Source organism: Sceloporus occidentalis, unplaced genomic scaffold, assembly GCF_023333645.1.
Source record: "Sceloporus occidentalis isolate IW3139 unplaced genomic scaffold, rSceOcc1.0.p SCAF_375, whole genome shotgun sequence".
Lineage (NCBI taxonomy): Eukaryota > Metazoa > Chordata > Lepidosauria > Squamata > Phrynosomatidae > Sceloporus > Sceloporus occidentalis.
This window is the reverse complement of record NW_028317355.1, coordinates 240,736-258,172: the sequence shown is the minus strand read 5'-3', so window position 1 is coordinate 258,172 and position 17,437 is coordinate 240,736. Positions and strand designations below refer to the sequence as shown.

At 41.8% G+C, this 17,437-nt stretch overlaps 1 protein-coding gene across 1 annotated transcript; it reads right to left on the bottom strand.

Annotated features, from left to right (window-relative positions):
- Positions 1–10,313: 10,313 nt before the first annotated feature.
- On the bottom strand, positions 10,314–15,395 carry LOC149273454 (tetraspanin-4-like). Its single transcript, XM_089506303.1, has 7 exons — positions 15,327–15,395; positions 14,121–14,312; positions 13,901–13,975; positions 13,320–13,421; positions 11,998–12,126; positions 10,509–10,592; positions 10,314–10,382 (listed from the first exon to the last, which is right to left on the bottom strand). Exons 1-7 carry the CDS (start codon positions 15,393–15,395, stop codon positions 10,314–10,316), a joined length of 720 nt encoding a protein of 239 aa, XP_089362429.1.
- Positions 15,396–17,437: the final 2,042 nt, after the last annotated feature.

Below are 17,437 nucleotides of genomic sequence, written 5' to 3'. Positions count from 1 at the left end.
GGGCAGCGGTTAAGTGGGTGTACTGACGTCGGTTGGCGGTCCTGCTGATGTCGGGGGGCTGCCCGTTGGCGGTGCGTTTGGGGCTAGCCTTAAATTCAGTGAAACTTGCCTCCATGCCACCCCACAACCCGGGAGATGATCCACAGTGACCCAAGGATCTCCACCGAATCTCGGGGCTAAAAACCGGTATGCAAATAACATTAGTAAATCTCTAATGTTGAGGGATTTTGACTTTGGGGAGCCATTTTGGGATATTTGTAGGGAACAGAAACAAAATGGCTGCTTCTTTGACCTCACAATACTTGAGGACAATTTAATATGAATGAAGATCTCTTTCATTTCAAACAATATTGTGTTTGGAACATAGGAGATTACTTTTCATCCTAAAACAGGGTTAGGATTATTTACTCAAAAGGATTTGTTTTTTCATCAATAATATAAATTGGATTCAAGATAAAAAGGTAAGTGGGATAGAAATTAAGTATCTAATGGGCAAATTCATATTTGAAAGCAATTATATATATATATCAATATTAAGTTCGGTGACATGTTCTATGTTGTCATAAGTCACGTCATTCTTTGTTACAGATTTGCTACGAAATGAAAAGTTACAAAATGAAAATGGTGCCCTTATTGTAGAGCCCTGCGGAATATGATGGCGCTATATAAATCGATAAATAACAAAGACTATATGATAATAATAAGATCTCTTGGGTTGTTACCCTACATGTCCGGTGCCACCTGGTGGCATAAGCCAAGACTAGTTTGGTGAGGTATTTTCCTGCAGCCGCTCACATAAACTATGAACAAGCAAGTGAGTTAGAGGGTAAGGGAAGGAGTATGTGTGAATGAATGTATGTATGTTAGGATAAGAATGTAAGCATGAATGCTTATGTGAATGCATTTGAGTGTGAGCATGAACGTGTAAGTGTCTGTGTGTTGGCGTGGATGTGTAAGCGTGTGAGCATGAAAGTAAGTGGTGTGCTAGAGTGCGTGTTAATGAGTTTGAGTAAGTGTATGTTTAAGTATGTGTAAGCGTGTGTATGTGTGTTAGCGTGAGTGTGTACTTTTGTGTAAGTGTGTGTACATATGGGTGCCAGTGTGCCAGTGTGTCGGGGCAAAGTGCTTAATGGACCACTTGGGTAGTAGGGAACACGCTACTAGGTTAAAGAGAGCATCATCGCCATCGCTGCTATTTTTGTAAAAACACATTAGGTCCTCACGGAATGTTAAGTCTCGCATTCCTTTTCTTAAAATTGATTGTTGAGGCCACTAAAGAATACTTTTCTCCCGGATTCAGTTTTATTTACAAACTGGATCTTCACGGAATTACTCGTAGAGGCAGAAATAAATCCATACAACATTTTACTCCATTGCCATTTTTATTGGTTATGTTCTGGTTAAAAAAAGGCTTTTTTTTATACATACACAATAAAATATTTGTATTATTAATACCATCTAGAATATAATGCGTAATCAGATATTAATAAGGAAAACAGATCTAGCTGTATTGTTCCAAGATGTAGTCTTTAGTTGAAGTGGATACCTTTTATCGGGCCAACATAATTTAATAATTATTGAATTTTGGTTTTGTTTTTTTTGAATTTTAGACCAAAGAGCCCATTTGTTGGACAGTGCAGATTCCTGATTTGTTATGAAATGGACTTTTTAGTAGATCGCTCCTATAACTGATGAACATCCGTGTATAAAGTCATGTTCGGGATGACCCAACTTGCAGCCCATGAAGAAAGGTCAAGTATGTAGTACTATAGGGGCCTATTCACTAAGCAGTCAGCTGTAGTTGATTTTAGTACAGCAAGGGAGTATTATAGGGTCAGATAGGGTGCCGTACAGAACATAAGAGAAGACCTAGGAGCGAATTATGATTGAGATTATAATATATAACAATATATTCCTGTATTGCTAGCTTCTGATAAACTCCAACAAACTCAAATAACAAGAAGCAGGGCGACATAAGCTTTATATTCCCCTCGTGTAATCAAATGACTAATGAAGGGTCTCTTGAAGTCTTGTGATCTGGTTGACTGTGAACGTCTTTGCTCGCTGCAAGATATCTCAAAATTAAGTATTTTCTCCAGATGGAAAGCAATTAATGTAACAGCTGCTGCAGTACCTCATTTGGCCAGTAGGCGGTCTACACTCCCTCTGTTCCAATGAATGTGAAATTGTTGGGTTAATGATGGGTATGTTTCACTATATTTTGGTAAATTATCCAAGGGTCCCCCTGGGTGATTAAGACTCGGCCATTCTACTGTTTAACACATATTGCGTTTGGGCATAGATAACATAACTTGAACACCTGGCCACGGTGAGTTTTTAGAATTAATACTAGTTTCCCTTTAAATAAAATCCTTATTTAACCAATTTCATTAGGTAAAACGACACATTTCTCAGAAAACAAACAAAAAAAACTGTATTTTATCTCAAGACAGATCCTGTCTCATTAAAACTGAAAGCAGACAAGGAATTCAATGAGCATCGGGCTCTCCTGCAGCGAGACAATCAATTTCATTCACGCTGGCTGTAAAAAGTCCGTCGGTGGAGAAGAGACCGCTCGCTGGCCAGAATTCTGTTCAGATCAACTGTGAGACAGACAAAGGTCGAGAACACTGTGTAATGCTAAAAAATACAGAGTGTTCTCCAAAGACAGCTTAAAAATAACATAAAAAACGAGAACATGTGTTTTAACCTTATTTCATTGGAGAGGGCTACGTTGTTTTGATTTTGAGAAGCTTGAGTCCACCAGTAAGCAAGAGTCCTCCAGATTGTCAAATACCTCATTAGGTTTTTGGAAGCTAGATCCCAAATGTATTATTATTATTTGTTTTTTTTGTTCCCGCCATCATCAAGATGTCCCAGAGGTGCTATATCTAGATGTGAATGTCTACGGCGACCCTACACGGGGGTTGTAGTATTGACAGCACCCATTGATATTGGGAATCGGCCATCACAGGAGTCACTGGGAACTCTAAAGATCACCCAAGCCTTCTATCCTTCATGTCTTATGCTTGTAATTGGAATTTCCCTCCCTGCTGTATCTCTTAGAACTATTGTGCCATCAATGCCCCCTAATCCCTCTAGTATCGATAGGCTTAACCATAAAAGGGGGGATAAGCAAAGAAATGGGGTAGGAGGCTTTAGCCCTCAGTACGCCGTCCTCTCTCCCGCTGCTCGCTTGGAATTCACTCGCACTGGTACGGAGGTGATGATGTAGCTGGCCTCCCATCATTTGCTGCAGTCTCGCTCATTGTAATTCATCTCATGCCTTCAGGTGAAGCAGCGTTTCTGCCTGACTCTTACTGCTCAATCCGTGTATCCTCTCCGTCCCCATGTACCCCCCGCCACGGAGACGATACGCGGAACACGGGCAGGAAAAGCTAAGGAAACCAAGAACCGACAGACAAGAAATAAGCCTCTGAAATGCTTTGTAGTGTCCTTCACAAAATAGCTTTACATTTGTTACCCCCTGTCCCAGTTGCCATTCCAGAAAATAAGTTCCCATCACAGCAACGCCAGGATACGTAAAGAACACTTGACGGGGACTGGGGGGTTTACTTGTTACGTTCCTCTGTTTGTAGAGGGTATCAGTAACATTGTAGCGATGCAGCCGTCCCGAATCGTAGGGTTCTAGAAGATCTCATAGAACTTTTGTTTTCCCATCATTGTAATGTCACTGGGTTTGCCAAATCTGATAGATATCTCAACATGATATTACTGTCAAAAGACGGAGTTCATTAAGCCCAGAGGAGGAGGCCCCCGACCCTCGTGTATTCTGGGTTGAAGACCCTGGGAATGAGTTCACAGCTGCTATCAGGGGCCAAGTTTTATATTAAGTCTTAGAAATACAGGCTGCTCCAGCCCCATGTGCTAAATTACCCCTGCGGGTTGACACTCATAGGTTGGGAAGCTTTTGGTTGAGAGGATCTGATCTCCATATTGTACCCAGATGAAGTTCTTGCAAAAGGTGCACATGCATAAATATGACACTTGCGCATGTGCAGTCATCTGATCACAAGGCACCCATTTTACAAGATATATGGTGATAAGCAACTTGAGCAGATGTTATCAGCTTCGGTGCAAGCATCACCGGGCTTCCTTGAGGACCAGGGACTGCAGTGACCTACAGTATACACCCTACCTTAAACAAGGACTGGGATAGGACTCTTATGCTCACTGGCAGTGTTTCGGTTAATGATAGGTACCTATGAGTGAGTTTCAGGGATACTCTTTACTCAGTATTCATATTAGGATATCTTTGCCAATAAAGAATTCCATTCTCACATCTATGGTATTGCGCATGTACACTGACAACTTCACACAGTCACATGCATACCAATAAATAGTAATATATTTTGCATCTTGGATCCCATGAGACATTTATAAACCCAAAAACACAACCCAAAATTCCTAATTCCAACACATTTCCCTGCAGGTGGAATGAATGACACAGTTCACTGCAGCAGCAGAGTAATACCTCAACCTACCACCAGGGGCGCACCCGTGCAAAATATGCAAAGCTATCTTTTAACTGCCTTTAACTATCCTTTAACTGCCGCAGTAACCCTTTCACTGATGCAGTGCATGACCACATAAAAACAGATCTGCCATGTCTCTCAAATATTATATTTTAGCATTATTTAAAAAAAAAAAAAGTCTGAGAGAGATAACTCCAGGACAGGAAATTCATTGATATCCAAGTTTAGTTTAGTTGCCGCAACTCTCATCTTTCTTTTGTTTTTAACCAAACTATCACCAAAACAATTACACCGATTGCAGAAAAAAAGCTTTAGCTAGTTTTAATGGATTAAGTTCGTTTTGCTAAAAGCTGAGACAGTGACAGTTCCCCTTCAAATGTAATCGAACATACTGACTGCTTTACCTCCTGACCAGTCATGATTTTCAGAAGGAACGTTATTAGTGAGTCATCATAACAGAGTCTTTCTGATGGGCTATTAAAGGGTTAATATTTTAGGAATCTCGGGGTCAGTTCCGTTAGGAAGTTCCCAGGTATGATTATTATGTATCACATAATCCTTTGAAAGGAAGTCTGATGGATCTCTGTCTAAGATCTTCAGCTTCCATGTCTATCAAGTGTATTCTTAATAAATGCTGGCATGTTTTTTATGTTTGCTGTAAAGTAGGGTTTTTTAGTAAATGGTTGGACGGAGCAGGCAGAGAGTTCTGTAGGGTTGGTCCTGGTGATGGAAGGATCTGGTGAGAGTTTATTGTTGAGTCTTACAGATAATATAAGACAGAGTCTTGTGTTTAATGCAACGCAACATTTTTATTTTTAACATACTAACTTATTCTAACTTATTCTAACTTATTCTACAAACAACAACAAATGCGGTGACTTAATCCACACGCACGCCCTTCTTCATAATCCTCCTCTTCCATAATGACAGGAGTCTGCCCAGGAGGCCAGGTGTTTTTTGGCTTGATCTGATCTTGGGTCTCCATTTGCAGGGAAAGCACCCATGTTTGCCAGCCTCCTCTTCTTCCTCATCCTCCTTCTCCTCCTTTTCCTCCTCCTCATCCTCCTCTTTCTCCTTATCCTCCCCATCTGCATCATCATCAGAAATAATGATATCATCATATTTTGGGTGAGGAGTAGGGAGGTTGTTGTTCTCCTCCGAGTCGTCCTCCTCCTTGTCCTTCTCCTCTGTGTCATCTGGCATTAAGCTGAAAATGTCAAATGGGTAAGGAGTAGGGAGGTTATTGTCCTCCAACGACTCTTCCTCCTTCTCGTCCTCCTCCTTGTCCTTCTCCTCTGTGTTATCTGGCATTAGGATGTAACAGTCCTCCTCCTCAAAGCCAAATGGGTTAGGAGTCGGGAGGTCATTGTCCTCCACCAATTCTTCCTCCTCCCTGTCTTCCTCCTCGTCCTCTTCCTCGTCCTCATCTGGCATAAAGATGCAACAGTCCTCCTCAAAGCCAAATGGGTTAGGAGTCAGGAGGTCATTGTCCTCCACCAATTCTTCCTCCTCCTTGTCTTCCTCCTCGTGCTCATCCTCATCTGGCATTAGGATGTAAGAGTCCTCCTCATTTAAGCCAAATGGGTTAGGAGTCGGGAGGTTATTGTCCACCACCGACTCGTCCTCCTCCTCGTCCTCCTCCTCATCCTCCTCCTCTGTGTCATCTGGCATAAAGATGTAACAGTCCTCCTCCTCAAAGCCAAATGGGTTAGGAGTCAGGAGGTCATTGTCCTCCACCAATTCTTCCTCCTCCCTGTCTTCCTCCTCGTCCTCCTCCTCATCTGGCATAAAGATGCAACAGTCCTCCTCAAAGCCAAATGGGTTAGGAGTCAGGAGGTCATTGTCCTCCACCAATTCTTCCTCCTCCTTGTCTTCCTCCTCGTGCTCATCCTCATCTGGCATTAGGATGTAAGAGTCCTCCTCATTTAAGCCAAATGGGTTAGGAGTCGGGAGGTTATTGTCCACCACCGACTCGTCCTCCTCCTCGTCCTCCTCCTCATCCTCCTCCTCTGTGTCATCTGGCATAAAGATGTAACAGTCCTCCTCCTCAAAGCCAAATGGGTTAGGAGTCAGGAGGTCATTGTCCTCCACCAATTCTTCCTCCTCCCTGTCTTCCTCCTCGTCCTCTTCCTCATCCTCATCCTCATCTGGCATAAAGATGTAACAGTCCTCCTCATTTAAGCCAAATGGGTTAGGAGTTGGGAGGTTAGTGTCCTGCGAAAAGAAAGAAAGTAAATCATATTTTTCTTAAAATTATCATGAATTCAAAATATTGAATTAAATTTATAAAATTAAATAATTATTAAATTATTTAAACAGAGCCTAAGAACTGACCGTATGGGCCCAGGGAGTCTCTGTCTCCTCTTCCATGGCAGGAGGCGCGGGGTCATATCCAGTATTATCCTCCTCCTCCTCTTCATCACCGGCGATGGTAATGATGGAAAGGCCATCTCTGGTAATGGTTGTGATGGAAACGCCATAGACATTAACGGTAAGGATGGAAACACCGTAGTACGAAATGTTCATGACTGAAAGGCCATCGTCCATATAGGTGGTGATGAAAATGCCACCTTCAGTGATGGTAAGGACAGAAAGGCCTTCCTCATTAACACCAAACTGTGGAGGTGTTGTGAAATAGTTCGCCTGCAAATAGAAAGAACATAAAACATCTTTTTCTTCACATTTTGATATCTTGATAGAAATAATCTTTGTGTAGAGATGAAATCTGGCCCAAACCATTCATACCTCATCGTATCTCTCATCCATGGTTAATCTCCTGAAGAACGCGCTAAGAGCAATGTACCAAAGCTAGATCTGTAGAACACTCCTGACCACCTGCTGCTCTACTGATGGAAAGCTTTGTCTGACTGGAGCTTACATGGGTATCAACAATGACATCACAAAGATTCTATGACATAATAGTAGGAGCTTGGTGTTGTGAGCAGGGCTTAGTTACTAGATACCAGCAGGATATTTTCTGAATGTTTTAATAATAGAATCAGACTAATTAGACCCAGAAAAGCAAAATAATTTTTAGTTGTATATGAAATGGATAACTAATAAAAACTGTCATTTTTTAAAAGCTCAAAATTGTTTTGTTATGTGCTGCTTGTTTATCCATTGTACATCGCTGTGGAATATGATGCAATCAATCAATAAATAACAATAATTAATAATAATAATTACAAAGTAAAGATTTGCATTCATTGCCTGTATTCTTTGATAAGATAAACCATTTTACAAACATGAATGTGTTCATCTATTAGAATAAAAAAGTGCGGCTGATATGAATCTCCGACCATGAATCATTGGAGCTTTAGAGATTTTGGTGATTTTATTCATATTTAGATATCCTCTTTATTACAGTGGGATTGGCAAAAAAAGAATGATTATTAGAATTATAATAAACAATTAATTACTTTTCTCTAATGGGGGCCCCAAACAGCTGATTGATCAGCAGATCCGGGTCTATCCACACACAACTTTCTGCTTTATCCCAAGGGTCGTATTTCAAGACTCCTTAATTAAGCATTAATAGTCATGGGACTGGATGAGAAAAAAAACATTTTTATTGGTGTTTAACACAGAATGCATAATAAACATACATTGTGCTTGGTTACGATTAATTATTTACACTCCAGATGCAGTCAATAAAAAACTGGTTGGTATATAATATGTACAATTGCAGGCAACCTACAGTGGGGTGCGGACGATCCCTATTTTTGAGACCTTTCTGAGTTGTCCTGGTCGTCTAAGCGTATTGACATGCGTGTGAGTATTGACTTTGCCGGGCAGCACTCTTACGCACGCCAGCTTATGACCTCATACATCTGCTTCTAAGCATTCTTTCTAGCAGAGCTTCTGATGCCAAAACAGTATTTCACCCAGTTGATCTCTGGCTGTATCGCGCTCCGCTCCACCAGTATGGACATCTTCACAAGCTACCCAAACCCTATGTTTAGACCCCAAATACCCCAATCTTGTCTCATCTGCTCCCCAAGAACCATGCCTCACCATGTTGGCTTCCATGCAAGTTATAGACACCTCCTTGAGCCCACCTCTACCATCAGAGCACCATAGCACCCAGGTTACTCACATCATCTCAGTCCTGGCTAGCATATTCTCTGGAGGCCCCAAGACAACATCTGCCGGTCCCTATATATAGTGTTTGGACCTTGGACATGTTCTTTTTTTGCTTTACACATGGCTTTATAATTAAATTTCCCAGTAAACGCTGCCTTAAATAGCATGTTTTCCATCTTTTCCATCTTTTCCACCACTGGAGTATAATTGCATTATGTTTAGTGTTTAATATGTTTTTACAGCTGTTTGTATGAATCAAAAACTTCTGTATGATCCGGTATGTCATGGGTGTCAAACAGCTTCAGGAGGTGCGCTGTATTTAAAATTGTTTTTAATTACCCCAATGTTTCTTTCTTGTGGTCCCTAATTAGAAGGCAGTAACATCTACCCAAGCAAAATTATTCCTAAGCCATTAAACAAAAGATGATTAAAAAAATGAATACGGAGTAAAGGAGGCAAAAATCACCATGATATAATCCCAGAACAAGAATATGCTATGAGAGGTCCCTTAAAGCACAAGAAGGCGCATGACCTTTCAGATCATAGAACCGCCGTCTAAATCCCCTACAAATCATTCAACGCAAAGAAACATTTATACAACATGAACAGAAAATGAATTCACAAACGATCATAATGCCCCCTATTTTTATGAATCCGCATTGTAAGGAAAAAAGGTGAGACCTTCACGGCATTCCATCAAAACAATCGAGACTCCAATCACTTGAGTTACTGATTTAAATCCCATGCTGGACCAATATTTACTCAATTTACTCAATTGTTTTCCAAATTTTAATTTAGTTCCCCCCAAAATAAAAATCTGTAGACACTCGGCACTTTATATGTCCCTATATCTATGTTTCAGGACACCTCTAGAACACATGAGAACGTTGGCATTTTTTGTAACAATATTGTAACAAACCCCCGCAAAAGATATTACTTACCATTAAAGGCTCAAATAGAAGTCAAAAGCACGACAACTAAAATAACAAAAACTCCAGTTAAGCTTCGATAAGTTATTTTACGTTATAAATGATGGAGTTGGGTGTAAAGGTACGTGTTAAGCACTGTAAGATATGATATGTTGGACAACAATATAAAAACCACCAGCTTTTAGAAGCAAAAGGCACGTAGGACTACGGTTAGGTATATTTTGCAATTCTAGAAGGTGTAGAGGGCTGTTGGGTGCTGCGACCCACAGATGCCGAGGCTTCCTAACGCTTATTGCTGTAGCTACCACTGGTGAAAAAGGTCCTTAAAAGATATAAGCCACCGGATGTCCGTTTTTTCCTCCGTCCACATAGAGTACACGGCGCATTATTCCGGGATGACCATTGCTGATTGTTGATGCAGAATTTAACTTCTCGGAACGTTCTCAAAAGACAACAAGTCCAAAAAACATTCAAGAAGAGCCTGGTTCCTGTATTGATGGGTTTGGTGTATCTACATGAACGTCGGAGCTGTGTAAAGACGTCCCTCTGTTAGATGAAGTAGATGAAGTACGATTATTGTCGATGTAGTTATCCCAATGATGGTTCTGAGCTTGGTTGAGAGTTATTGGAAGGGTGACAAGCTCGTGTGCAGAGAGAAAGGGCTTTGGACTACGTAAGACTCTTGAGTAGGTAGAAGCAGAATGAAGGAACCTTCTCTCATCTTGGTACATTTGTGGAAAACTCACAAAGGACATGGAAGAAGAGCCAAGGATAAGTTTGTAGGACGAATTGCAGGTAGCTGGATTCATTCATAATATTTTTCAGCCTTGAGGACCTGACAGTACATCAGCATGGAGAAGACCAGGCCAAAGACCTGAACAAAGAGCAGAAAGAGAAATATTTCTTAATATTTCCACACAGCCCACGGAACACACAGTGCCGGAAAACTGGGAAAGTCCCGCCTAAACCACCATCGCTTTCCCTTGATGCAGCCACTTACCTGCACGACGAGAATGCAGATGCCAAATATTCCGACTGAAGACATATTATGTCCGACCCATTCTTTGACTTTCATGTAACAGGGCTGACAAAAGAAAGGTGAGGGTTAATATTCAAATTGGAATTTGAGACATAAATACATCCATTATTTTGTTACTGGAACTATAAAATGTGACTTCTTCCTCATTTAACTCCTCCCCCTGCCCCTTCCTACTGAAAGCCGGAAGTGTACTTATGTACACTTCCTGCACATGCACTGTGGTGGTCCCATTGAAATCAACAGGTGATCATCTTACATACCAACAAGTTTCTACACATAATTAATTTGGATATTGGGCAATATATATGACAATTCCCCGGAATTTCTTCTACATAACACTAATAAACTCTTTCATGGGCACAGACCCCCAAAAATAAGAGCAATATTTTCCCCCCCCCATCCTAAATGGAACAGAAATCAAGTTTGACTAAGAAAAAAGAGAAAATGAAACACAAAAAAAAGGAATTGCTAAGCGTTTCGGCAGGCAGAACACGTAGCAGAATATTTATCGCGGGGAAAGTCTCTGATGTGTGTAAAGCGGAATCAATCCAGCAGATAATAGTGTCAGCCATTAATTGGCGATCCGAGCGTCTCCGCGCCTCCTCTGCTGATTTACTCAGATTGTGTCTGACACGCAAATTAGGGCTGACGGTCAGTAGAGATTTTTACCTTTAGTACAATCTATACTGCTGCTTTATAGACATTAGTGTTAGTAATTAGGGTCGTCTTCTGCGGAGATGCCCCTTGTTATGCCTTATGCGTATTCACCAGCATAAAACCTTCCATTTTTTTCGCCCCTCTCCTTCAAGGACATATCGGGTTCCGGTGAGGTTAACCAGCGACACTTTAACAAGGAGGAATAATTACGGTTCTCCGACCGGTAGCCACACAAGTAAAGTGCCTAGAGAGGAGAGGGCCATGCATGTCTCTATTCTAACACAAGCAGCCCTCTCGGAAAGAAATTAGATAAAATTATGAATTATAATCCTAATCACTAAAAAATCGTGTTAGAGATTATTTACGGTCCACTTTCCAGCCAATAGGAAAATTCACTAAAAAGCTACTTTAACGATCATACTCAAACCGCTTCATTCATCGGAGGAGAGGTTGCCATTCATTCACATTCTTCTCAAGATTGAATGAAAGCGTGCAAGCCGGGCTCTCTCCACCTAATGTATCGGTTTGTCTTAGTCTGTCAGTTCTCGTCTTGTCAGACCCCTTGTTGATTGGCTCAGGCAGCCTTTGTAAGAGTAAAGAGGAAGGGAATGGAGAGGACTTTAGGACAGGACGTTGAGTAATGAGATAATGCTGGTTCTGCCACATAGGAACTGGCAAAAGGCAGATTTCATTGAATTTTTTACATTTCGTTATATTCCGTCTGTCTTGTCTCGTCTGCCTATGATATATCACTTGTTTTTATTATATTAAAGGGGAACAGGGAAATACTCACGTCTCTCCACCAGCTGCTGGGGGTGGACTGGCAGTCATCGTGGTGTTCCGAGCAGCAAGAATGAGGAACGTAAGACGCGTTCCACACATCGAGCCAGTCCGTGTAATTCTTTACTCCGCAGCATCGGAACTTTAGAGAAAAAAAAAAGAATTTTTGGCACCTTGGTTGTTTCAATGCATCTCAGAGGACTGCGGTCTACACAATGGCCCACTTGCTCCGAGTCTTGACCGCCATTGTTCTCTTTATACGAAAAGACGTGCTTGGCTCTGCCCACTTCAGCTCCACCCACTTCCCAGCCTATACTCCGTCAATTGGGGTTTATTCCTGCCCCTGTCTGTAGTTAGCCCCACCTACCCAACTTGGCTCCGCCCCATCACCTCCCATAAGGAGCTCGAAGAGGCGACAACCAGGGTTCTAACCCGGGCGATCCCCTATTTTTTATTTATATATAATTAAAATCCAAATAACCAAGAATGTAGAATTCCAGGCCTTAAACTCTTGTACCATCTTTTATTGCGTTGGGTTGGTCATAATATTTGAAACCACTTTGGCTCTGAATGATTCCTGGCGTATTATAATTGGGATTTCGCCGGAATTGGCGATTGGTCATATGTAAATACCGTGTTTAACACTTCCAGCACCAGAGCTGTGGTGTGTTGTACCGCATCTACGCAGTAATGATAATAAGTCAAAGGGTACTAGACTGCTTAACCCTCTGTGTGCCAGGAAGGGGATTTAATGTATTGCGTAGCTTAACAACATGTATTTGAAGGGTTAACAGTATACCGGGAGGAAAATATGATTTAGTGGACTAAAAGCTTCTAAGTAAGATCCGCTGTACTCCGCTACAACGGCCTCGTCCTGACTGTATCCGTTACAGAGAGCTTATATATCACGTTACCGGCAGCAGTTAAGGTTTTAATATTTCATATTCCGGAGCTGATGGATCGGCGGGATTGAGGGATTTGTTAACCGCATGATAACGTGGCATCGACGCTCTGTGATTAATGGATCGCCCACCACGTGTGACCTTCAGAGGGTACGTTAATAGCACAATGACACAATTACGATCCTTATACCGCAAGGAGACTCCGCTAACGAGCTCCTTAAAGATGCTCTCTATAGTGTGCTAAGCATATAAACCTTGACAGGTCAATAACTTCTTCCGAATGTTCAATTATTTAAAAAACAGAAACTTTATCGAAGTTTATATGGCAACAATCTATCAGTGCCTGCTTTTGTGTCACATGACAATTAGACGTTCCCTAAAAAAATAGGAATAAGGTGACATTTTACGTGGCTGCAATGGTTCCTTTCCATACCTCTGTCTGGACAATGTCCCAGGCATTCGTCAGTCCCAGATTCCCGTCGGTTCTATAAAGTTTGAGTCCTTTCTTTAGGTCTTCCTGAGCGTAATTGTGAAACTACGGGAGACACATTTAAGGGGAAAAAAAAACAAATATTTTTTAAACTGTGCAATTTTTTGAATAATTTTATCTCAGAGAAGCTGAAACTATGGCAGAACTAGCAGAACAATTAGCGTTCATTAATGAAGTTCTCTCCTTTTTCCTCCCCACACCCTAACAAAGGCTGCCCGAACCAATCAACTATAATGAGCAACTTAATGGGGAGGAACAGGAATAAGATGACGGCTCCTATAGAAAATCATTGTGACCATGACAGCTTTGGCAAGCTTTTTATAGAACCTACTAAAGTGATCTTAACTCCTCTCTTTGAATGATGGACTGTTAGTGTGCCCAGTACTATCCTTTTTCTAATAAAGGCCAATAGCCACCCCTTGTGGACTCTGTCACCATGCCACATAAGGCTCCCCTACAGTGAGATAGTGGCCGGTTTAATATAATGATAGAATGGTTTGAATGCTTAGAGCGAAGACACTTACCTCTTCTTTGTAAGTCAGGAAGAGAATCATGCTGATCATCTCGAGCAGGAAGATAATGAGCAAAACCACAAAAAACTAAATAGAAAAGACAAAATTCTAGAATTACTATAAATTTGATTAATTTCCTTTATTTGACTTTTTTTTTTAAAAAAAACCTTTACGTTCAATCATCGCAAAAACATCTGATATAAGGTTATTATATGCAGCCGGTGGCACTTACTGTGAGCAGGAGACAGCGGTGCTCCGTCACCGCTCCCAGGCAGCCAATGAATCCCACCACCATTATAACGGAGCCGGTTAGCATGAAGAGGCTGGCGGCCGACAGCGACGGGAATGAGATGGAGAGGGTGGCAAATTTCCCCTGGGTGACAGCCAGCCAGACCCCAACACCAAGGATCCCACATCCTCCGAGCTACAGGGGAGCAAAGGGTGCGTACAGAGATGTGTGATTTATTAGGGCAGTCTTAGGATGTACGATGATACTTATCACTATTTCAGTGCTAGAATGCCCTTAATGAAACAGGGTTCCTGTGTTAACTCATACTTTTTCATCTTTAAATACCGTATTGGCTCGAATATAGGCCGCACTTTTTTCCCCAACTTTAAGTCTTTAAAGTGGGGGTGCGGCCTATATTCGGGGTCTAGCGCCGGGCAGGCAGCGGGGTTAGGATACAGATCCCCCGCAGCGGTGCAGGGGACCTGCATCCTACTCCCCGATACGCTCAGACAGCCTCCCCTGCCAGCACTTTCCACGGGGGGGGGGGGGTGCCGGCACGGGAGGTTGTCTAAGCGCATCGTGCGCATGGTCACCGGCTGCGGAGGTTGTTTACCCGCATCGCCGCAGCCGGTGACCGTCCGCACGATGCGTTTTACCTCTGCCCCCAAGACTTACCAGAACAGACTCCCGGCACATCTGCTGAGTGCCGGCCGCGATAGTTGTATACGCGTATTGCGTAGATGTCCCCCGCTGGCCCCGCAAGACACCCGGGAGTCTGCTCTGGTAAGTCGGGGGGGGCAGAGTGGCAGCATATCTCGGGGGGGAGGAGGAGGACAGTGGCAGCATATCTCGGGGGGGGGAGGACAGTGGCAGCATATCTCGGGGGGGAGGACAGTGGCAGCATATCTCGGGGGGGGAGCAGAGTGGCAGCATATCTCGGGGGGGAGACAGAGTGGCAGCATGTTTTTTTGGTGCTTTTTTAAAGAAAAAAATTTTTTCTTTAAAAAACCACCAAACTTTTAGGGTGCGGCCTATATACGGGGGCGGCCTATATCCGAGCCAATACGGTAAGTCATTTAGAGCTCTGTGGTTCATTACCAAAAACAATTTTATCTTAAGCGGTCTAAAAAAAGTATTCTACACAAAGCCGAGATTGATTTTTATGTGATTGAGTGTATGCGTGGACAATAAAGTCCTCTCCGTACTCACCCAGAAGATGAGATTAAAGATGAACATGGTTATCTTGATGCACAGCAAGCAGCCCCTCGTCATACTCATCTTCTTCAACTCTAGAAGTAAAAGAAAGGAAAGATCCAGGTACAGGACGATTACTCGGTTTTCTTTTTTGGCCTCCCCACCTGATGGGTCTTCGGGATTTGACTGCACTCCACTGAATGAAGAACTTCCCGCGACCCCCCATCTCCCACTGTAGACCCCTTTCCATTGAGCTCGACGTCCTCCCGGTGGAGAACTCTGGCTGTAGCTGGGGTCGTCACTGCTGGATGCCTGCATTGTCTAATGGCTTATTCTAATCTTTACAAAGAAACAAAGTATCGCACAGTTTATCCGGGACAAGTTCAACTGTGGAAAACGTCCTGCATTATAATGTTATGTGCCGGATTCTTCATCTGGCTTTACAATCTAGAAACATCATGACCTGAAAATGATTGTCCATCAATAGTTTTTTTCTCTTCTGGAGGTCTAATTAGTCCCTACAATTAACATTTATTTTCCGAACCGTATACATTGACTAACGATATACATTAAAAGAGCTTCTGGATTCACAAGAATCATAACTGGTCATATTAAGGACCATAATGGTCAACAGAAAAGGCTTTTCCAAAGAGTCCACGTAGAGTTAGAAGATACTAATGTCTTACAGGGTAAAACAGAAGAATGTGGTGGTTTTAATCATGGATAAACTGAAATTATAAAAGCTTTTGATCTTCTTTGGTACGTTTGAAGCACGCTTGCTCTATGGGAGCCTTCCTACCCTAATCAGAAGTAGAATTCCCGCATAACCTAAGGCTCTGTTTTAAAAGCCTCCCACAAGGCCTAGATAAAAGCCAAAATTCAGACTAAAAAAACAGCAGAAAAGGAAACAGAATATATCTATGCAAATAAGGTCTAACCAGCTAAAAGTCCGTGTTATCAGCGTTATGGGAATAAGTACACACTGGCCAAAGCACAGTATTATATTTCCTTTTACTAAATACTTCTGCTATCTTCTCCAGATAAAAAAAAGGTCAAAAAAAGAACCAGTCTTGAGTTGCGCAACACCCAGCATAGTTCAAATTCATTAGAATGAAGAGTTTAATGAGAAAAGTTGTAGATAGTCCAAAAGAGGTCACCAGATGGTAAGTGACACCACAAAAACACATCAGCGTCTTACAATCTCCCAGGAGCCTTTGGAAACGACCAAAGTCAACTGCGTATGAGACTCCGTGGCCGACCAGAAGAACTAGCGATTCCGAAATGGAATGAGAAGGATATATTCATATAAAAAGGACAAAAAAAAAGACTCGACAATGAAGAGTACAAGAGTACACTACACCGATTTCCCAAATTCCACTTGCTAAATCAATTTGAGGTTTTTAAACTCCAACACGTTGAGGAATGAGCTGTCGTGACATCTCGTTAATATCTTAAGAACAGAAGAAGAATTGTGTTAAAAGTTCAGAAGCCACTGAGTTATCTTCGGTGTCGTATGACTGCGGGGAAATGGACAAATTCACAAAATAATCACAGCTTTCCCCAAAACAAAATAAATCGGTAAATGGCGTGAAGGCCATAATATACACCTTATATCATGAGGCTTAACCGTGATGATGATTATTAGTAAGTACAAAATATAGAATGGGAACAGCTTGATGGGTCTGTTAGCATATGGATATGCAACAAAAAAATGTTTAACAAAAACAAAAAAATCATTAAAGTTTTATAAAATTAATTTATAGTTTAAAATTAAATTAATTAATTAATAATACAGATCTAATTTTACGTCAGACCTCTAAAGGAATGCGTCTAGAAACTTAGACACAACATGGAATCCGGTCAATGTGGTAGAAAATATAGTTCCTTATCCCATATTCCCAAGGAACCCTTGAAAGAGGAGAAATGATGACCCAAAGACACTCGGTGTAGAAACTATTAAGAAAAGTGAGATTTCTTCATTTGGAAGATGGTCAAAGGTTGGCTGAGGTTAATTTTTTTATAAATATCCTATTCCATTCTCGTTGATCAGCACTCGGAGATTGGTGGGTCTCCTAAAGCGATAGGACCTTTTGTGGCGTCTATCTAGAAATCAAGAAAGAGGACAT

Coding starts and splice junctions, on each gene's coding strand:
- LOC149273454 (XM_089506303.1), bottom strand. CDS start 15,395: ATGAGTATGACGAGGGGCTGCTTGCTGTGCATCAAGATAACCATGTTC. Junction 14,313..15,326: donor TCTTTAATCTCATCTTCTGG/GTGAGTACGGAG, acceptor GCTCCCCTGTAG/CTCGGAGGATGTGGGATCCT. Junction 13,422..13,900: donor TCCTGACTTACAAAGAAGAG/GTAAGTGTCTTC, acceptor TGTCTCCCGTAG/TTTCACAATTACGCTCAGGA.